A 23,678-nucleotide genomic window follows, 5' to 3' on the forward strand; every position below is an offset into this window, starting at 1 on the left:
TAAGAGCAATCATCCGCACTTCACATCAACGCTACAGGTAGTTTATCTCGCTGTTACATGAATTCCCTAGGCTAAAGCAACAATGGTGCCATCATTAAGCACAGTTCAGGAAAATGCCAGACTGATAAAGAAGACATGTCATTTGAATGCTCTGGGTTGATATTTGGACAAAGCTGTTTAAATCCGGTAAAGTACCCAGAACATTTGACTAAAGAAAAAAAAAAAGAAGGTGGTTAAATACACTTATATTAGCGGTTAAAAGGATTTGCATTTGTTGAGTTTAGGGGCTTTAGAAAAATAATTTAGGGTTAAGAAGAGGGCTGATTCTCGTGTTTTCCTTTTAAGGCAAGCTAAACTTGCCCCGGCGGTATTAGTGTTTCCTTGTAATGTAGCACAATCCCAGAGTGCGCTATAGCCAAAATGATCAAAAAGCATTTTAAGCATTTTAAAGAAGAAGTGGTATTGTAATAAAATGTAATAATATCTCCATAATGTCAGAGCAAGAGAAATAACAAGAACCACCAATAAGCAATGGGGTTATGAGCAAATTTGTGGCATTTATAGTAGCTCAAGGCATCAGATAGTCAGCATAAAGCAGAGCTGCAAAGTCTGTCAGTATCAGTTTGGTAAATGCAGACAGATGTATAGTAGCTCTACAAAATGTTTTACAATGTGTTTCTAAGCCATCCATTCACAAACACTCACCAATGGCAGTGAGTCACCATGCGAGGCATTGTTCTGGCAACAGGAGCAGTGTCTGGTTCAGTTTCCTGCTCAATAACACTTCACCATGTTTAGGGACCAGGGCTCGAACCCCTCCAACCCCGTGATTAGAGCCAATTGTTTGTGGCCGTACTGATGAAAATGTGTTTGATAGTTGTGTGGCTATGTGAACTACAATCCAATCTTCTGCTTCCATATTTTTGCTTTGCCTCAAATTTCACTGGACAAGTGAAATACATTATAAAAGTGGAAAAATGTTAAGACAATGTTGAATTCATAGTAAAACATAAAATTTAGCATCATGTACTGCCGCTAGCTGACACATTTGTCTATGTAATTGTTGATTGTGACGGAAAAAATAAAGTCATGATACTAAGTTAAGATTTCTGCACATGTTAAAGCTGACCTAGATGACAAATGCATAGCTATTTATCTGAATTTTCCAATAAATATCATTTGGAAAATAAATTACACAAGGGAAGGAATAAACTGGTACCTCCTTCTTGTTCAAATAATCGTTTTGCAACAGCGTCTTACCTTCATGAAAGCCCCACTTTGATTATACAGCCAATCAGAAAAAGACATTTTCAGTTATCATTGGATACAAATCACTTTAATCAATTTATTCCACATATACGAGACATGGCTGATCTAATATTAGATCATATGATGCATATGTTGATCATATGTTGATATGGCAGATCAACTGTGTCTTGCATATGAGGAATACATTGATCTTCTGCAATTAGGGAATATTAGCGGATCATAGAGCTGAAAACTGATGAAAATGGTGACGGAAAAAGACCACATGCCTGTAGCATGTGATAGATAATCTTAATTAGCCCCAAAACTGATTCTCATTTGAAAAACATGACCAAAAACACTTACGGTACTCAAATTAATTTTCCTAACCTGAATATGGAGCTGTATGATGTACAAAACTGGCCGCTGTTAAATCATTTTATCAATTAATAGTGGACGGACTAAGCCCAAGGTCTTGAATACGATCTGATTGGTCCAACCGCAGAGCTCGTAATATTCAGCGCTCCCATATAAACCCGTGCAGACTTGACATCGGTGCAATCTGTCATGCAAGTCAAAAGGATAGCGAGGAGTCCAGTGTAGAGCCACAGCTGACAGCCGACTCGCAGTAGCCTTCATTTGTTCTGTTTTTGCGCTGCAGAAGGTTTTTTTTTTTTTTTTTTTTTTTTTTTTTTTCTTCCTCGGGGCGCTCTCCTTATGAATTACACACAAAGCAGGAGGCGTCTCTTTGCGTTTAGTTGTGTTATCTGTGTTGACAGGACGATGCCTTTGAGAACCGGACTTTTTCTCCTACTGGTGCTGAATGCATCAGCCTATGAAGTGGATCAAAACGAGTCCTATTCGCCCAGGAGAGCACGCTTTTCTGCCAATAGCCCTAGTAAGTAACACGCTGCTTCCATCTGCACATCTCAGAGTGCACTGCTTGCTTTCTTATTTTTTATTTACTTCTATCTATTTATTTATTTATTTTTTCAAACGCTCAGCCTAATCTATATAGAGATCTTTCCTTCTCATAAATGTGTTGGCCTATGCAGCCGTTTCTGTCTTAACGAGCGCGTTGATTCGCGGAGAAGGCTGCGGGATTAACGCTGTGGTTTTTGCCGGTGTCCTGCCGGCAACAGATGAGCGTGGAGCTTGGTGCTGACACCTGAGAGTGCAGGCTGTGTCATGCTGTTAGTGTCTTTCTCTTGGCTTCCTCCTTCTGCTGCATCCACTATTTAGCACTAAAGCGGATTGAGAGGCTTTAAACACGGCGTTTTCTGGATATCGCGGAGCGTTCTGGAGCCTTGAAGTTAGAAGAAGTAGATCACAGCATTGTGCACCGTTGCACGAAGCAGAAAAAAGCAAAACTGCTTGTCACTGGGTTGTGTCTTTGGGATTAATAAATGCAACCTCTTTTTTTCCGTTTCCTTATGTGTAAAGGGAAAAAGCCCAAATCTTTCCAATAACCACTAAGAAAAAAAAAGATCCGCCGCTGTACAGCATAAATCTGTTTGGCTTCATTCAAATGGTGAGTGTTAAAAAATATTAATATTGTTTGACCACAAAGGCACAGCTCAGTGATAAAAGGCAGTGGGTAACAGGGATGCTCTTCCCCTTCTGCAGGAATTGCTTCATCATCATAAGATTTGCAGCTCACTCTCTGTGTTTCCAGAGCAATCTCTAGTCCCTGGTGGCAGATAGACTTAATCTGACTGTGCAGGTCAACAAAAGGGCCCAGATTCAAAGGCCAAGAAGGCTCTGGGCTCCTCTGTGACATGTCTTAATGGTTATTACAAAGGTCTTCAGCCAGGCTGTTTGCCATCTTAGCGGATTCTGAGATCAAGGATAAAGAAACAGATTGTTTTAGACCTCTGTCTAGAAGTGTCGAGATTTAAGTCAGCTCCGGGTGTGTGCATGTGCGTCCCTGATGGCTAACATCATTTTTTCTAAATTTCTGGCACGTGGATCGAATGCTGCTGCAGCATGGCTGTGTCACAGCTCTGTCATAGAGATGGGGGTTGCTAGCGGGTTAATCATGAAGTGAGCATGGCAGCATTTTGTGAACATTTAATTCATTATGTAGGTGTACATGGGATCGGTTCTGGAGGCAGAGTCCTCAAGATCAACTTGACAGCTATTTTGTGTAAAATAATTGAAAACAAAGATTGGTGACAGAGTATGTGTGTGTGTGTGTGTGTGTGTGTGTGTTTGAGGGGTGCAACTGTATGTTTATGTGTGTCTACAGGCATGCCAACAATTTTCAGGAAACTCTTTGGTATTTCTGGCGCTGTTCATCCAAGCGCTGCTGAAAAGAACCAAACACTGGACTATAAGTCCCTGCCAAGAGAAAAGTGAAGTGGTGCCAAATAATGTCTGAGACTCTTTGAGTTGTAAGGTGTCCAATCTTCAGTCAAGTCACTGTTTGCCCCGAGTGACTGTCTGTCTGTGTTTTGTGAAGCACCAAAGTATGAAAATTCTCTTTTGTTCGCTGCATTTTCTCTTTTAGCTGAAACCCTGGCAACACTTCAGTAATGAGCTTAGTGAGTGTGCAATGTTTCCCAGTGAACCCACTGTTGACTCCCCTGCTGATGGTTCATTCTCTGTGCCCACAGCAGATGTGGCACGCTGTCTCAGCAGTGCCCTCCAAGTTGGCTGCGGAGCCTTCGCCTGCCTGGAAAACTCAACTTGCGACACAGATGGCATGCATGACATCTGCAAGTCCTTCCTATACAGTGCTGCTAAATTTGACACTCAGGTATATGCTTTCATTCTCTGTTGCTATGTGCACATGAGCTGTGGAGGATTATATGGGCGTATGTGTCAGGACAAGAGTGTGTAAAGCACTGCTGTTTTGTTTTTTTTGTTTTTTTACAGGGTAAAGCGTTTGTGAAGGAGAGCCTTAAGTGCATTGCCAATGGCATCACCTCGAAGGCATTCCTCACCATCCGCCGCTGCTCCGCCTTTCAAAGAATGATATCCGAAGTCCAAGAGGAGTGTTACAGCAAGCTGGATATCTGCACGGTTGCCCGATCAAATCCAGATGCTATTGGTGAAGTGGCACAGCTGCCAAGTCACTTTCCCAACAGGTGAGATCGTCCTCTGCTGTATGTGCTTTACAAGTTTTCCCAAAACCAAGTTGAGGAAAAAACGTCTGTCAATTTCAGGCAAATAAGAGAGTACAGCTTGTTTATGAGCAGCATAAGCAATGACTACACTTGTCTTGATTTGCATGTTTTGATTAGCATCAGCGTTTTGCATTCTTTCATGCAACAAAAGAAAATCAAACAGGAATGTCAACTTTGGATGGTTTCATTCCTATTGTTGTTGTAATACATATAGAATTGCAGTTTGGGAGTGGATACAAAAGGACAGAAGGGTGGAGCACGAAGCTTAGTAGGCCAGCGACTGGAGCCGGGATGGTTACGCCCATAGAGATGACATCAGGCCATCTAGAATGCGTGCATAGAAATGCTAATTTTGAACCATTACAGATTACGACGACATGCTTTCTTGCTGTTCTGCACATTTTGTCCTTTTTCCCTTTTAAGCCCCTGAAAAAAATGTAAAAATTCATTCTGTGATGCCTTTGTGGTCCAAGGTTTTATGGTAAGCTGCTACAGAGCCTGATGGACTGTGATGAGGACACGGTGGATCGCGTTAGGACCAGCATGGTGTCGCGGCTCGGCCCAGAGATGACCATGCTTATTCAGCTGCTGCAGAACAAGCCCTGCCCATCCACCGCTGTGGCTGCAGCTGCCGCCATCCCAACTGGAGCAGAGAGCCGTGGGAGCTGGCGCCTGTCCATGGGTCCCCATGTGTACAAGATCCAGCCTAATCTGCGAAACAGAGACTCTGCCAGTCATTTTGGCAAAAAGCGCTCCGCCAGCGACAGCTCCTAACTTCCACTTCCACTCACCCCCTCAAAACACCACAAAAGCTCCTCTATTCCCTAGAGGTGATACCAATCTATTCCTCTGCTAAACTGGAAGTTACAGAAATCCCACCTCTAGGGAATGCCGGACCACCCGTAGAGTCCATAGAGTCGATATCAGTTTGATTGTTGTTATATTATATATCCTACACTTTAGACTCGAAAGAACCCCATCTTCCATAGACTGTTTTCAAATGTGCCCGCTCACAGTTAGTGTTGAACAGGAGGCTGCTGCAATTGTGCGACGTGGTCCTGTTCGTTCCTCTTATCGTCCTTTAACAGAGATTAATTCGTAAGTCTTTTGACGACAAGCTAAAAAGGAAAAAAAAGGAGAGAAAAAAAAGAGAAAAAAGTGTTTCATGAATCTAGAGCACAAGCCAGTACTTTAAAAGTAAAAAGAAAAAAAAAATACAATTTCATAATCCTGATATTTGTTCATGAATAGGAAATCAGTAGTTTGGTTATTATTGGTTTATTTGTAGGAATGGGTAATTACTAGTAGACTTATCTAATATTTCTGCATTGAGATCAGTCGAATTGTGAGCATGAGATGTGGCAATGAGTTTCATAACTGTTTTTGACACTATCATAACACTTAACTGTACTGTATACTAAGTTACCAGAGACAGCCATAGCTAGCCCTCTAAAAGAGAGCGCTCATAATGGAGTGAGGTCTGTAGAGGTTTCATGCTAACCTTTGAGAGGTTACCTTAAACTGACCAAAAAACTTCAAACTGCCCTGAATGCTATTCATGAAATACCAAAATTGCGTATAGCTATAGCACTTATAGATTTTTTTTATTATTATTTCTGATGGCAGATGTAGCCATGGTCATGTGTTTTAAATCATTATCCTGCATGTAAGGATTGTTCAGGTCATGGCCAAGTCTATCAGAAGAAGTCCTTTTAGCATATCTTGTATCCAGACACTTGCAATGCATAAGACTGTTGAGCTCTATAGTATATCTAGTATGGGACCATGCTAAGTGAGATCTGTGTCCATGTTCTTAACTGAGTGCGAAGCAGTCGTGTGTGCGCGCAGTAGCTGATTAGCACGTTCACCGCTGAGACTGAGAGCAGAGTGTCTTCTCGGACTGATGAGCATCACTCTCTGAGGTGAATCATGTGACATGCACGCTGGCTTCCAGGTCAAGATGGAGAATGACTATTTAAAGAGAAAAACAAAAGCCTTGTTGGAATGATATTTATTTTCCTACTATATTATTTAATGTTTTTTTTATTTTAATGCATTATTGTAGTTTTAATTAATTTACAGATTTAAAGAGCAGTTCAGTCATGGCTCCTATATGAACATGAGCTCTATGCCAAAAAAAAAGAGAGAAAAAAAGTGAGCTGACACTCTGGTGACTGAATGGGACCCATGTCATGACTCTGTGCTGGCCATAGGGGAACAAGGTTGGTCATTCAGGTCAGGTGATCTACTTCGCAGAGGTTACACGGGACCACAGCAAAACATTAGCTTAGTTTTTTGGCACAGTTTCTGGTTGTCGGTGCAGCTGCTAGATGCTCACGTGTGGTGCTGGGGAGTCGTGCACGTTATTGAATCTAAACCAGGTAAAACAAACATCAGCACCGGGGGGCCTGTTAGGGAAGCTTCTCGATGGTTCTGCACTTGCTTGCAGTGCTTTTCTTTGCACGGAATGAAGGTGAGGCATAAATTTGAAGAATATATGACACATAATCCAAGACATAACCTTTGATTTAGGTTGAGCCACATCTCTCACAGCAAAACTTTTGACCAATTTTTGCTAAGACTGGCCTTGTATTTAGCTAGAGTTAATGATTCGATGGGTAGCAAGGCGAAATATAAACATAGGCAGCGTTTATGTAATAGCGTAATGATTTTGGTTTACTTTGGACGCTCATGCTTTAGGCTGTAGTCAAGCAGTCGTGCATCCGTTAAGCGATTATCTTTCAAAAACAAATTTCACAGCTTTGACAGACCAAGACAATCATCCCAAACCAGTGCACGATCATAGAGCCACAGTCACCAAGAAGGGTCTTGATGCTGGTGTTTGCTTTTATCTGAAACTGGCAGATAGATGGTGGAACTTCAATAGGATAATCCATGGCTTAGTTTAGAGAATAAAAGTATGTTGTGTGAGTGAGTAAATATTTGTGCACACTGAAAATGCAGTATGGAGGTTTGAAGTTGAAACTAAGAATGGGTTGAGTTCACTACTATACAGGTTTATTTAGCAACTATCCCATTTTTAATCTTAAACCTCGCAATTCGGTCGTCTTGAAATTCTTTTACTCCCAAGTCGTGAGAAGTAATTGCCTTACGTTTGACTTCAGTCAATAGAAAATGAGCTGGACCCAGTCCTGTTTAAAAAGAAATTTGCAGAGGATTACTAGTGAACCGAGTGACGCTCAGACCAGAAAAAGAGATGTTTTATTTTTCAGTGTCAATTTAATAGCTATGTTAAAATTCCAAACTATGCAATAATCACACACAAAGGATTCACAGCAACACAGAAATTGACCTTTATTTCATTCAGTGCCAGCTGATGCTGTGTGAATCAAGCAGCAGCATGTGTGCTCTCATACTGCACTCACAGTGTGAAGGCGATGCTCCTCTATAATGCTTTATAGTTCTGTGTTTTACTTCTTTCAGATTTTATTTTACACTCGCATTCGTTTTGTTCTGTGAATCGTTTCTTTTGTGTCGTGTGGTGCAAACGGACAGCTGTTCTGAAGGAATCTCTTAGGAAGTTAAGAGCTATAGTCACACTGTAGTATATCCTAGCTTATATTTTATGTTAAATATGCACTTTGCATCTTAACCACTATAAAGGGCATTGAAACATTCAGTACATGTGCAACTGAGACATATTTTATTTACGCAGTGAATGGAGATAAGTAGGAATATTTTGCCTCCTGAAGGGTCAGGGCTTCTTCATGTGCTATTGATACATATGTCTATATCTTTGTTGTCCATGGGTAAATCCAAAACCCAAGCTGCTGCTAAACTGTTACTAGCCTGATCGATGCTGTCTGGATGCCCCTCCACTCTGGCCGCTCTGATCTGTCAACGTGCAGTGAGCTCAGCATCGGTCCATATTTGCATTTAAACACACATTAATGTCTATCCATGTCTTCATATTTATCTCCTATGAACATTCTCCATGTCAAATATATTTGGCACGGGCAAATTGACTGTTTCCTCACCAAGTAAAATGTATTGGTAATTTTAGAGAATGTACCTGTATACTGAATGTCTCATTCGACAAGGACAGGACCAAGATAGATGACCAGTGAAGGTTATTTGGGGAAAAAACAAACAACAACAACAACAAAAAAAAGAGAAGAAAAGCTTTTAATTTCTTTCTGTTTCAGATTTGAATTCAGGTATAGGGCGCTTAAGGTGGTACTGGAATATTGTTCAATTGACCCATGGTGAGTTTTGTGAAACTGTTTCTGTCAATGCTAGAGACGAAAATCTCCCTGACCTCTGGCACTTCGTGGTACTCTTTCCTCTCAAGACTTGAAATGCATAAATAAATGTTGTTGTGCTTAAACAAAATCGAAATGCTTCAGTGACTAGTAAAGTTTATTTTGTATTCATATATATATATATACACACATATATATATATATATATATATATATATATATATGACACTTATTTTAATATCAGATTCAAAAAGTTATTGCTAATTTTAGGGAATTACTGAAGTTCCTGATACAGATGCTATGTAACGCATGATTGACCCTTGTGAATCACTTGCACTTTAAAATATACCCATATACATATATGCCCATACTGTGTATATGTTTGGGTTTTTCCTCTGTACTGAAAAGTCATGAAAGATACAAATGCATCAGTTGTCTGTCTTTTGCTGATCAGAAATAAAATATTTATCATATCTGGCATATGGTATGCAATATGTTGCTTTGCTCTTCTTTCACTCATTCCGATCTTTTATAATATGCTGATTTAAAGTCCCTTAGGCTCGCATTTTTTTTCCCACCAGCTTGCCTAAAAATATTCACAAATGTCTCTTGACTTGACGCCTTCATTTTATCTACCGGCAAACTGCAACATGTGCAGTTTAATGATGGAAACTGAGGAGAGAATTTTCTCATTACATAAGCTTTGAGATGCATTTATGTTCAGACTATAAAAGATTTTAAACTACCACGACCTCCCAACAACACTTTTGCTGATCCTTCTCATTACAATGCCTTTTATTAGACCGTAAATAGTGTTGCCCATTGCACCGCACACTGGAAAGACACTTAAAATGATATTAAGTTCACTGCACACTCCAGCTTTGCTATGGTGCAGTGCAGTCAGAGTGTGCAGCTACAACCTTTATCACTAAACTACGATTAGCATTGTGTTCTAAATGCACATAAAGCATTGGCATGTATAGATTTTGATCTTCACACCAATGCAAAAATAAGGGGCTTTGCAGGATTATGTCAGATTGTGGATCCTACGGTGCAAGTGGATGAGGGGGTGAAATGCAGTGAACTGCAAAATGAACTGCAGCAGTGGCAGCAGGTTAGAGTCAAGACAGATTATAGGTGAGCAGCAAGGCAGCAGGAATGGCAAAAATTGAACCTTATTTTCTGACTACCATACCTTTTCCTTTTAGGTCTGCTTTTCAGTCCAACTGTAGCACTTTAGCTGCTAGATGCTCACCACCACGTTCACCGTCTAGATGTAAAATATTTTCCATTTGCTGTCATAGAGATGACTTTCTCAAACATCGGTTATATGAATGAACATTATGTAATAAAACTGTAAAGCTTGGCATGTGGGAGGCCTAGTTAACTTTATCTTTAAACCTCCTCTTGAACATCACTATGATATGCCTCCATTGAGAAAGGTGCATTGTCACAAGAGTGAGTGGAAATAAATGAACACAGGCCGCCTGTCGGGCACACCAGCTTTGCTTTATTTGTGTTTGTATAAGAGATGAAGAGGTAATCTAATATGGCTTTCTGCCACTGCCTAACCAGGCCTCATCTATAAAGGTTACACTATTAAAGATGATCTTTTAAACGGAAATCGTAACCTGGAACACGCAGTGGTCGTGATTGCATAGGTCTCAGCTCTGCTCCTATTAAGTACCAGAGAATATAATGAAGCATCATTTCCCATTTGGTGATATCAGACTTTCGTATTAATCACTGTGGTAGCCTGCGATATTACTTTTCAGTGACTTCAAATTCACATCTATGATCTATCTTTGCTTGCGCAGTCTTTATGACTGTAAAAGGATCACAAGAGAATCCGGCTGACTTGCAAAGTAATTGCTTTACCAAACACCCTCAGTATGTGTGACAAATCCCGCAGGACCCGTGAAGGAAGCTGAAGGACGGAGCGAGCACCTCCTGATGAAAATGAACTTTCTTAAACTTCAGCACAAACAAGCTGAAACTGCACTGTTTGGTTTAAGAGCCTGAGGAAAAGAGGGGGCAGAACGTAAGAGGCTCCACGGACGCTAATCTCAGTCAGAGGGAGATATAATTTCATGCCTATTTAGAGAAGGGTCCTGAAGGGCTTTCTCATCAACCGCTCTCCAGTCTCGTGGATAGGTGATGCAGCAGCTCTGCACACAGATTCTATTATCTGCTTTAAAGAGACATCCAATCTCAACTCAATCAGTGGCTCTAATGCAAGCATGATGGACAGGAACACAACATAAATGAATTCTTCCATATGGTCTGTGTCTCACAGTCTGTCTACACAGCTGCAGTTATATATAGTGGGCAACTTTTGAAGGCAATTTGGATGGAATTACTGCTTTCAACACACAGAAACATCTTGTTGCCAGGAAACATTTGAACAGATTTTTGACCCTGCCTATTCACTTCGTTGCCTGTTGCTTGGACTGCTGCCGAGTGTATCACCATCCTGACAATCCCAACCAGAATAATAATGAATAATGACGAAATTAGAATATCATTATGCAGATGCAATTCATACCATCTGCTTGTGTTTATTTTACCTCAATGTGGCTCCTTTTTAAAAGCAGTTGTGAAACAGCGCTACATTGCAAAATCCTTTCAGCTTTACAGTACATGCACGTCCGTAAAGAACATCAAATATCACAGCATCGCATGAATATAAGCCATAAATGCGTGCATTCCCTACAGCGCTGCATGGGGAGAATGACCCTGAAGGCATAAAAGACCACAGAGCCTCTGATACCAGCCTGCAGGCATGCAACAGACCCACCATTGTTTGTCATTGTTTTAACCTCTTGATTGAATTCTGAGGGAGCAAAGCAATGTATCCACAGTGCATGCAAAGTGTCAGCAATTTGATGGGACAAATGAACAATGCACTGTGGTTTGTGCGGTACGGCAATTACTTCTCCTCTCTCCCAGTGTGTTTTATATTCATTATGTTCTTCTCTTTCCCATGAAACTTGTGGCATATTCATCAGCAGTGTGACAAATTAGATGTGCAGTGAAATGGAGTATGACTGAGAGCAGTGGAAGATTAGATCCACTCCAATCTTACCCAGCAATCACTATCCCTTCATTTCTGTGGGGAAATACCCAAGGACGGGAAAGAAAATGAGATCAAATTTTTTTACTCAAGAAAGAGCTGGAGTGGCAGGGGAAAGAGATGAAACGGAGCGTTTTCCATTTGTGCCAAAGCGTCTCTCTCAAAGCATTTGTCTTGGAATCGAGTGCAGCTTTTAGTTGTGACTGTGCTGAATGCAAAAAACTAAACATTTACTCAGTTGCACAGAAAACGCAGGTAGATGGGTAGATTTGTGCACCCATCTTTGCCTCAGCCAATCAAAGTGATGGGGCCAACTGAGCATCATATTCATGAGTGCAGCTGAAATGCTCTTGAACACTCTTAAATCTTGCTTTCTCTTGAAGGGCCTGGCTATTTTAACAGCTCTCCAGCTGAATGACGAACACTGGAAAACGCAGGCAGATTTAACTGGTATGGCTGAAGCCACCATTAGATATTGTATGACTTTTCTTGATGCTGGAGACTAACAGGATAGCTAACAAGATGAGATTAACATTAACACACTGCTTGCTTCTACTTCATTCTGAGATGATCCTGGTGTTGTAGACACAATACGTTTGTAGACACAATACGTTTACTGCAGTTTTGCATATGAAATGTGAACTGAACATGACATGTGGATTCAAAAGATTGACAGCAAGAGTCATGTACTCTCGTTTATTGATTGCAGAGTGTGGACAAAAGCATGTCTGAAATGAATACAGAGTGGCAGAGACATCTAGTGGACATAAGCAGGTCACACAGATTTCTTTCTCCATTCAGGACACAAAGTTTGAGCTGACTCCAGCTTTGCTGTAGTTAATTCAAAGGATCGACTGTTTTTCTACCTATAATGGATTTAAAATGATGATAAAAACACAGTCTTTATCACTATCAGCCTACTGGGAATGTGACGGTGAATTTAAGTCAGTCTTAACTGTATAACACCAAGTGTATCGTATTTGAGTTTTTGAGACTTCTGTATTCTCAGTGGGATTTTTTTTTAACCCCTAACAGTTTGCAGTGAGCAATAAATTGCACAAAAAATGCTGGATGTAGCAAATGTGAAACTAATTAAAAACAAATGCACCTTCCTTTGTTTTTCTAAAATTTGTTAGACGATTCAATAAACACTCCAGTTTCGGGAAATTTTCTGACAGCTATTTCAAGGTTCAGGCTTTGCGGGGATAATGTAGAGAGGAAGTAAGTTCGTGAAGCATTTGGATTCCCATTTATCTGATCAAATCTATCAGAAGAGATGGAAGCTGATTCAAATGTTGGAAAGTGAATAACTTATTATTAATAACAGTAAAAGTAACTGAAATGTGAGTTTTCTTAGTTTTCAAAAATTACTTTTTATGTGAATTTTTTTCAAGAGTGCATGGATATTGTTGTAATAACTGACAAGATCCTCCACACTAATTCTCAAACTTTTAATTACTCATTAGCAGGTTTGTTGGATTGCTGTTACATCTGGTATAAACTGTGCGGTGCTACAGTGGCTCAGTTAACTGAAGAAGAAATTCTCTTCCGTCTGACTGTGAGCCCAGTTTTCAGTCTATGGCTGTTATCGCCTACGACCAAGTTGCCGAAAAATGTGTCTCCTTTTAAACGACGCATTCCTTAAAGAGGTGAACATCTTTTCATCTGTAGGCATTTGAGTGACAGGAATGCAGTAACTGCCTCATGGAGTATAATTCGATCAAGGATTTTCCTTTTAAATCCTTCTTTTGAACATATTTCTAACAAAACTAAACTAAAAATACTTCGGATTTTATAAGCCATACTGTAAGAGGAGCCATAAGCGCATTCAGAGACACACTTGTTCCAGTAAAACACGCAGAATGCCATCACTAACTGCTGCTTAACTGACACAGGTGCAAGCAACTGACAACTGCCAAGCTGATGCGGGTGAGGAAAGTGTATCTCAGGATCTTTGTCATGAATGAGGGGCGAGTGGAACAGGAGACTGACAGATGGATTTGAGCTATGTCTCCAGTGATGGTGACGCTGATGTGATGTAGAGAGAGATGAGTGTGAAAGTGAAGCTCTCGATTTACTGGTCGATCTACATTTTCAAACTCACCTATGGCCATGGATGGGTGGACACACACACACACGCCCACACACACACACACGCCCACACACACACACACGCCCACACACACACATATATATGGTCTTCTTCCTGGTTTGAAGGTCTTCCGAGTTCTCTATAATATTGATATCTGGTTGAAGAAGAGGGTTAAAAGGAGCCACTGAAGGTATAACTACAGTGGTATATTTTGGTCTTGGTGTCCTCCTCCATGTTGGGCTTCTGATTTACACCCACAGTGTTCTGTATAACCCTAAAAGAAGCACCTTCAGTAGGGGGTGTCACGGGCTTAACCCTCATAATGTCCCCCCGATTTCCATACACCTGTGGTCCTCAGGGGACAAAAATGTCCTCACTTCATTTGAGTGTTTTTTAAAGTATAAAATATAAATTGTCAATCAATTCAGTGTTACACCTTAGTTTTACTTAAGACTAACACATTACCACTAATTTACCCTTCATTTTACAATTTAGGGGCACCGGACCTTGTTTCTCTGTGTTTCAAGGTTTTATTCATCTTTATTCCAACTCATTACATGACATTTTTCTATATTTTGGCATGGTAGGAACACTAGGGCATGGGTCTTAGTGAGGGCAAACTTTCATGAGAACAAAGGTCCATATTTGACACAAGTGCAGGAGGAAGCTCAGGTTTATTCCTCTGTACTGGTCCCATCATGGACAGCTTTCTTTTTCTGCAGTTGCAGGCCAAGGGCATATGAAGTAAACAAGTTGTTACAGGTGATTGTTTTCTTTTGGAAACCTGCTGGAATGTTAGGGACAACTTGTGTGCCCTGACTGCAGGCCAGACGGTTTGCCATCGTACACTAGCATGTTCCATGCACAGCTCGATCTGGCATCTCATACTGCCCATGTTTTTATCTCATAGTTCCCCGGTTTACTTGGGATGTTCTGTTGGAATGGACAGAGTCCTCTGAAGGGGACTTGGTGCTCATACACAGTCACATCAGTACCTGGATCTTACATCAACAGCAGGAAAAACACCCATTGTCCCATACACCTCAATAATTGTGTCATGAACGATGATCATCTATTGTGTCTTTATCATGAAATGATATCCTTTTGCGATTCTATGATTAATCTTGTGTTAGGCACGGTAGCATGAAAACTTCCCTACCAGACTCAGGATGTCATAAACTGGCCGTGGCGACTTTACTGGATGCACGGCAGTAAGAATCAACATACCCACATATGCCTACAGCTGCATTCGATCCATTTTTCTTCCTCACTTGTTGTCCCTCCTTGTTCACCAATGAGTTGGCTGTAGAGCAGGTCATCTACTAACTGGATCGTTGTTGGTTCAATCTCCGTGTGCTCTAGTCTGGAGTTGTTACCAAGGAGTCCTTGGGCAAGTTACTGAACCCCAACTTGGTCTCTGATGCATCCATTGGCATGTGAAAGTTAAAAAGCATAATACAAACATAATACATTGTGTATAATGCTTTCAGTACTCGAGTAGAAAAGCCACTGAAGGAGTATGGGCCCTGGCATCTGTGCTTGGACCGTGGTAGATTGTCTTTCTCTGTGACGCATGAGAGAGTCATGCATCGTCTGTCTCTGGGAAGGATAGAAGACCAGATCAATGTTTCCTCACATTACTGCAAATATTCCTATGTCTCAGCTGAGTCATCTTTCTTGCTTGATCTTCATCATAATTGAAATGGAAGATGTGTAGTCCTCTGACACATCTTCTATTTCAGTTTCACATTATGAAAATTCAAGAAACTTCAAGAAGCCCAGTCACTTTCTTTCCAAGCTCCTTAGACTAACACGTCCTGGATGCCTGAGAACTTACTTGAACATAGTTCAGATTCTTCATCACTTTCCTTCACTTCATAGCTTTCTTCCACTTCTGCAGGTGGGTGATGTGCTTTTTCAGAGAAAGGGTAGCATGTGATCTAAATATTGGCAATATTCTCTTTATCTTCTAACCCTGGATCTTCCTGAACATTGATTATTCCTCCTCATTATACTAGCGGGACAATATATGCATTGTTCTACTGGTCATTCCCTTCCACAACATGGTACAAAAAATGATCTCACAAGCCTCCAGTGCAATGGAGGCTTGTGAGCATACTTTGTGTATGTATTATTGTAGGGTCTACCTTACAATATAAAGCACCATGATGCAACTGTTGTTGTGATTTGGCGCTGTATAAATAAAATTGAATAAAATTGAATGTAGAGCACCTGCCTCCTCATTGTGCTGCCTGTTATTGTTGTTATGACCATTGCTTGACCCCACACATCAGTGATCCAAGATCAAAGATGTTTGAAAGCAGTATGGTGTGAAAATATGGCCCTTTGCAACACTTTGTACTTTGGGGACGTTTTTGGCCCCGAGGACAACAGGTGTTATAAAATCCAATAAAAACCCCATAAATAAATCAAATTACATAAAACTTATTCCAGTCATGCATAGCATAGTACTGAAAAAATGTCCCAAGGACAACACAAGGGTTAAGTAAATGTTAAGGTTTCATTATGAATATATATAAAGAAAAACCTGTAACTGGACACACTGAGCCAAATGTAATCACATTTATATTAACAATAAACGCGTGTTGCTAGATATTGGACTTCCTTTTACCACCTGCCGCTGGATCAGAGACTTTCTCTCGGACCGTGTACAGAGAGTTAGAGTGGGGCCTCATCTTTCCTCAGCCCTCAACCTTAACACTGGCTCTCCACAAGGCTGTGTACTAAGTCCCCTGCTGTACACTCTGTACACACATGACTGTGACAACGCAGTCATTAAGTTTGCAGATGATACCACTGTGATGGGGCTCATCTCTGGGGGAGACGAGATGGCATATAATAATAATAATAATAATAATAATAATAATAATAATAATAATAATAATAATAATAATAATAACAATAATAATAATAATAATAATAATAATAATAATAATAATAATAATAATAATGTACAATAAACATACACTCATTCTTTTATTTATTAAGTCATTCCTTTGCTCATACCTTTCTTGCACTTAAAAAAAAATCCACTTTAAGTTACTGTTTTGTATTTTGTTGTGTTTAGTTGTGCGCAGTGCAGACGTGGGACAGTTTCCAATTTCGTTGTACTGTTGTACTAGGTATGACTGTGCAAGGACAATAAAGAGTCATCTTATCTTATCTTGTGTAGTTCATTCCATCTATCCATTGGTCTTTAACCAGTGACTTGAATACATCTACGAGTTTCGGCTTATTTCAGCTGTTCAACATATAAAATGCAGTAACTGGCAAATAGTGGATGTTTCTCCGTGGTAACCTTGAAATCACAGCACCCCCCACCCCTCCTCTCCACATTTAAAATCCCAGTTTGCTCAAATTTTATCTTTGATCGAAATTCATCGAAATTCTGTTAATCCCAAAAATAGATGCTGGATATGATCGGCAATTATAATAAAGTTTCCAAAGCTGACTGCTACAAGTATATTATCCCAATCCCCTCTTTGTGAAAGTACAGCACAAGTATTCACATCTACAGCTGCGTATAATCAGAACAGTGAGACAATTTTTTGCACTCAGAGTTCGTTCCTGATTTTTTGTTTAACAACTGCTGCAAACGTAAATGTTATTTGCATGTCCCAGAAACGTAACCACGTATTATCGCCAGTAATGTTGCTCTGGTTGTTGGACTTTTCAAGCGTGGTGGCAGTCAGGCTGTGTGTAGTCATTTCAAGCAACTAGCGCACCCTGGTGCCTCTGATAGCCTTTTTCAATGTCAGCAATTTTCTGAGTGACCCTCAGTGTAAGAAAATGATCTTATATCTTGTAACTACTGTATGAGTTTACATAGACTCTGCCTGAAAGACTCCTTCATTCCTGAATGGAAACATCAATGTAAGGCTGGTTTCAGTTTCACTCAGTGTAAGGAGACCCTATCTCTTCTTTCAGCTGCTATCAGCCTCCTATTTTGCTGTATGATGAATTAGGGGTATTTGTGGTAAACTGTACTGAGCTACCTTCTTATGTTACAGTTAGAGGACATATGGTGGAAGCAATGAGAAAGGCTTTGATTTTAAACACGAGCAGTCACAGAAACCCAGGGAGAGCATTGCTTCAAGCCTCTGGAGAAAACTGCAGCAGCAATTTACTCATCAAACTGGACACCCTGAAATACCCAAGGTGTTAAACAATTGAAAGTTGACATTGAGATTTTGCCCCTCTCTGCTTTTGAAGTTCAGGTTTCTTGGTTTGTCAGCTTGTTTGTCAGAATATCACCTGAAGCTGAGCACATTTTAAAAGTTCTTCTAACCTTTTCTGAAGAAACAAAAACAACACATTTCTTACTGAAAGAACAAATCCAACAAGTATGACATAAAACAAGGCAAGCAGCAAATCTCCGTGGCATGATGATCATTGACACAGCTTGTGTGTAAAACAAGATATATTGCTTATTTTGTTTGGTCTTGTTTACTACACCGTTATTACATCGTTTAATGCTCCACTGTACACATGCTGCACAATGATGGAGTAAAAATCTATGAATATTAACTTTTGCACTGCAGGTAGTCACTAAGGTCTGTGATTACCTGCAATGAATTAAACTTCGACACAGGACAGAATAATTCATGTTTATTATTCAAACATCTGACATAAGTGAGTCCCTTTATGATTAATAAAATAAATTAATGATTCATTGTGGCTTAAGCTGCGATTTTATTGCATTACATAAAACTATTTGAATTGTTTTCTCTATTGATTAGCTGACTTATTTTACTGGATCTGGAAGATTTTATACCAGACATGCCTAATAAATAAGTCAGAATAAGTCCTAATCTGTTAGCTCAAAGCTCAAACATGTTGGCATATTGACTTTTAGAAAGTATACATTCATTTCTGTTGTGCAAATCTGGACCAGAGGAAACTGCACAGGAGCGCACGTGAGGTGTTCCTTCTGTTGATGAAAGCCCTTTAAAAAAATCTGTCACAGATCAGCGCCCCACTCTGGTTCACTGACACACGACTTTCTGGACTGTGCGTTTTGCTGCCGTTTTATTAATTGTGTTACTTTCCATTTTGCTATATTTTCCTGGTTTCTCTTACTCATAAAAACCATCGAACTAAAAAAAAAAAACCTCTATCAGGTTCTGAACAAATTTTAGTACCACATAAGTAGTCTAAGTAACTAATCTAATAACTTCTCGGGAACTTTTAGCACTTGTTGAAGAGAAAATATTTTAAGGGTGGTTTTAAAACTGGTGGACACCCTTTAAAATGCATTAGCTCTTAACTTGCCAACACAGTCCTCTATTCATCCAGGTAAAGGTCTCACTGAGGTTAAAAATACCTTTGTCAGGGTCCTGACCAGGAAGGCAGAGTTATCTTTGTTTTAACAGCACACTGAAGACAATCGAGTTCTCTGTATTTGTGCTTTATCCTTGAATGTGTTCGTCTGTTAGAACCCCACTTGTTCTATAATATTAAAGGGCCCTCTAAATATTCTCAAAAGCACCCATCCCCGCAAGTGCCCTCTATATATCTCGCGCAGTGGACAGGCCGTGTCTGTCCGTGTTCCTGTGTCTGTGGAAGCGCGTCTCGGCCTTCAGTCAAGCATTGCAGGCTGGCGCCGCTGCCTCTCCACTTCCACAACATCAGGTGTAATGTTACTGTTTGTTGTGGCCTGAGAACACTAATAACATGGCTCGAAAACAATGTTGACGGTAAAGCTGGTCAACATCACCCGACATCACTCAACCCCCGAGGACCTGCACGCTGATTAAGCGGCTCAGCTCACAAAGAACGAGGACTGGCGAGACTCTGAATAAGTGCCTCCCATTTTAAAACAGAGTAATTAGGCTGCGATGGTTTCCCTTGATTGGCTACTATAGCTTTGCTATAGCAGCTTAACTTTATATATATGTATATATATATATATATATATATATATATATATATATATATATATATATATATATATATATATATATATACACACACTTTCGGTCTCGTGCACACTCTGAATGAACTTAACAAAAAACAACAACAACAAAACAAAAAAGCGATTGCAGGTATTTAAACTGCTGCAAATCATTTGCAGGTACATGTTCTGTCAATCACGTCTCAAACAGAGACATTTTCAAACATTTTTGGAGAGATCCTAACAATAAAGATATTTTAATTGGGCAAAAAAGACCATGTTGATTGTCATATATAACACAGAAGCAGAGAGATACTAGCAAAACAGCTCATTTTTTATTTTATATATAAGCCTTTCGTAAACCATGTTTACTGGAACCTCATTTCCAACTTGAACAAAGATATTAGTCATAAAAACCCGCATAGAAACATCGGCAATCACTTTTTTGTGCACAATAAAGAAATTAGGCTTTGGCTATAACTCCAGGAGTTTTGCGGTAGGCCGTGTGCTTACTGACACATGCGCTCACCAAAAGTCTCATTTCTTAATTTAACTCGGGAATTGCTCCTTTGTTTCGTAGGGAGAGAAGGGGGGACATGATGAAAGGTGTCTCTGTAAGGTGAGAAGGAAAGCTGGGGCTTCAGGGTAGTGTGCGCAGGCTGTGGGTGTTGGTCATTTGGTCAAAAAGGGGCTGATGTTGACTATCTACCTTGCTCATTAGCTTGGACCACTGAATGATTCAAATCTTCTTAGGCCCTCACTCATCAGTCAGTTAACACATCTCTCTGGCTTCAGCAGCAGCAGCAGCAGCTCGAGCTCAGCGAGGATCAAATCTAAGCACTGAAATGGAAGGCATGCATCCCAGTTCGACGACCTCGACACCTTTTTCCGTGAAGGATATCTTGAGGATGGAGCACCACCACGACTATGAGCATGATTTTCTAATGGCTGACCAGGTTGTGCCCTTGCATCATCAGCACGTGCACCCTGCGCCCCAGAACAGAGACTTTTACGAATGCCACTCGGAGCCGCGCGCCTCGGAGATACTTGACAAACTCGATACTCACAACCCGGGAGCAGAAGAGGAGATACACGAGCAGGGTGAGGTGACACGATGGACAACAAAGTCAGATTCAATTCACGAGTCGCTGGTTGTGGATTTAGGCAGCTCCACAAAAACACGATAACGGACGCGTTAATGAGACGGGGCCCGAATGAAACAGTTTCATTTTCACTTTAGATCTCAGTCTGATAACCTAAACAGACCACAAGAATCGCACTGAACCAGTGAGATTCCTGCCTCGCAATATTTTCCCAAAGTAATCGGCACCTAAATTAATAAATTAAAAAAATTCTGACAATTTTCTGCAAACTACAGACTTCAAGATCAAAATGTGAGCTAGCCAAAAAATGTTAATGTTGTCAATGTTTGGAGTTTTGTAAATTTTGCCTTTAAAATATCAGAAATAATCAAATTAGGTGTTTTTTTTTTTTTGCTACAACTTTCCACTTTATTTAAGCTTTATTTTAAAAACGTGGCAGAAGTGTTGCACATTTCGAACAATTACAAATGATTTGGCAAATTTTAGGCAGTAAACAGGTGTCAGAATGTGACTGTGTTTTTGTTTTGTGGTGCAGAGATGAGCGGGTTCGACAGTCCATCTGATTGTGACAACCCCCCCCAAAGGCCCAGGGTGCGCAGGAAGCCCAGGGTCCTCTTCTCCCAGTCTCAAGTGTCCGAACTAGAGAGGCGTTTCAGACAGCAGCGCTACCTGTCCGCCCCGGAGAGAGAGCACCTGGCCCACGTGCTCCAGCTCACTTCCACCCAGGTGAAAATCTGGTTCCAGAACCGCAGGTACAAATGTAAACGTCAGAGGCAGGACAAATCTCTGGAGCTGGCGGGTTATCTGCCTGCACCCAGGAGGGTCGCGGTTCCCGTGCTGGTGCGGGACGGGAAGCTGTGCGGTGCCGGTTCCCATTCAGCGCCTTACAATGTAACACTTGGACATTATAACCCCGCGCTTGGATACGGAAACAGCAGCATGTACGGCTGCAGTTATCACAGCGCGTCACCTTCTGCGGCACAGATGTCCAACAGCCAGCTAAATGATTTAACAGGAAACACCGAGACGCACTTCGGCCACGGGGCGTTTCAGGCCTCTCTACAGGGTATAAGAGGCTGGTGATAAAGGGACTAAACGGCTGTATAGCAGGAACCACTGAGAAATTTCAGTATCAAATGTATATTGTATAGTTGGCGTGGGGTCGTATTGTAATGTTCCGTTGTTCAAAAATTTCTGATGGGTCGATTGTGAAGAATAAACGCTTTAATATTCAGTTATACTTTTCTGTGTCTATAGACGCAAATTCTGAATTAGGGCAATCCGGGGCTGCTTGGTACACTTTTTGCTCTTGCTGATCATTGGATTACTTTCAATAATGAGTCATGAATCGAACAAAAACTAATGAAGCATCAACGACACTCTGTGACAACCAGCCCTGTAACGGGGTTGGTTAACAGTGGGTTTCAGTAAAAAATGGTGATTAAAAAAAGCACAACTTTTTATTCTATTTAGATAAATATATCAATATATCAAAGTTTAGAAATTTTAAACCGTTTTTCTATTTAAACCGTGAATCTGAACCAGTCACAGTTATTATTTATTATAGTTAATATTCTTCATTCTTACAGTGTTTTAATACAAAAACAACTGAGAATAAATGTCATATTGTTTCGAACTCACTGATATCTTTAAAAAACGGGTTTTGCAACAGGTAAACTGAGCGAGTCAGCGCAAACACGATAAAAATGAACTACATTATTATCTTTCTGACTCTGAACTGCTCTCCATTATAAGTCTTGGTCATGCTCGATCGCCTAGGTAAGGAAGGTTTCCGGGATCTCTATTCTAAGGTTGCTCGTTTTAATGTGGCAACCCTTTACTGCAATCAGAATCACACGAGTCAAATGCGTACTCCTGGATCGCCTGAGATAATCTGTGTGAGATCAGTTTTGACAGACAGCACACGGAAGCCTCATTGGTGCCAAGAACTGATTCCCAATGTTTCAATGTGATTTTTATGTGTAATATCTTTACTTAAAATTACTTGTATTTGTAAACAGACCTCATTGAGCAGGATTTACAAAGGGTCTATATATATAATCACCTGTTTTTCAAGCATCTTTATAACTGTGTCTTATTGCACCTATACATTATAACCAATCCGGTCCTTTTTGGCCACGTAAAATATGTTTAGAGAACTATTGTTATATTTGTTGCAATTTCTTCTTCTTCTTGGCAAGATTACTCTTAAAAAAGAGATTTTTTATGTCAACTTTTTATCTGGATAAATAAAGCATTTAAAAGTCACTTTGCCAAAAACTGATTGCGGTTTCTACTTTGTGACAGGAATGTTGTTTGTGGCTCAAGATGGCTTGATGTCATTCACTAGTGATACATTCGAGATATATTTCACATATTATATGGCAAAAAGTTATTTATAGCAGTTTAAATACGACCAATCACTTTTTGGCAAACACAAAAATTACAAATATTTTGATTTAGTTACCACAGTAAAAAACGGATTCAAATCAAAGTGATTACTTTTGGCTTTTCTTTATAAGTGTGCATTTTTAAAACGACTAATGCTGCGTGAGCTTTTCATAAAAATACAAATTCCACAAATTGACCGGTGCAAAACGATCGCGTGAAATACCCACAGTGCCCTATGCGGCAACCAGTCCTCTACCTCTATGTAGTCTAGCCTAAAAAACATGCAATGTGATGACTTCATATAAAGTGAGCTTTAAAAATGTCATTACTGTACTATATTGCTTTTCATCAAATTATTCCTTTTTTATTTCTCCGTAGCTTTTGAGTGGAGCTTCAAAAAATAAATAAAACAAAGGAAAAACTTTTTTGAAAAATTATATAAATTTGAAAGACTTTGTCACCCAGTTTTCCAGGATGAGCTCAAAAACGACAGCGTACCTTATTAGGAA

General features: G+C 40.2%; 2 protein-coding genes across 3 annotated transcripts; both read left to right on the forward strand.

The window, feature by feature from the left end:
* The first annotated feature begins 1,962 nt into the window (after nucleotides 1–1,962).
* stc1 (stanniocalcin 1) lies at nucleotides 1,963–9,036 on the forward strand. Of its 2 annotated transcripts, none has more exons than XM_063490612.1 (4): nucleotides 1,963–2,143; nucleotides 3,861–4,003; nucleotides 4,123–4,334; nucleotides 4,847–9,036. In XM_063490612.1, the coding sequence occupies exons 1-4, from the start codon at nucleotides 1,963–1,965 to the stop codon at nucleotides 5,145–5,147; spliced, it is 837 nt and encodes a 278-aa protein (XP_063346682.1). In that variant the 3' UTR covers nucleotides 5,148–9,036. The 2 variants fall into 2 exon arrangements, with proteins under 2 accessions (XP_063346682.1, XP_063346683.1); XM_063490613.1 differs by having other exon boundaries at nucleotides 1,994–2,143; nucleotides 3,864–4,003.
* Nucleotides 9,037–20,520: 11,484 nt separating this feature from the next.
* Nucleotides 20,521–21,861, forward strand: nkx2.7 (NK2 transcription factor related 7). The gene is made up of 2 exons (XM_063490607.1): nucleotides 20,521–20,776; nucleotides 21,314–21,861. Exons 1-2 carry the CDS (start codon nucleotides 20,521–20,523, stop codon nucleotides 21,859–21,861), a joined length of 804 nt encoding a protein of 267 aa, XP_063346677.1.
* Nucleotides 21,862–23,678: the final 1,817 nt, after the last annotated feature.

The sequence above is a fragment of the Pelmatolapia mariae genome, linkage group LG12, assembly GCF_036321145.2.
Source record: "Pelmatolapia mariae isolate MD_Pm_ZW linkage group LG12, Pm_UMD_F_2, whole genome shotgun sequence".
Classification (NCBI taxonomy): Eukaryota; Metazoa; Chordata; class Actinopteri; order Cichliformes; family Cichlidae; genus Pelmatolapia; species Pelmatolapia mariae.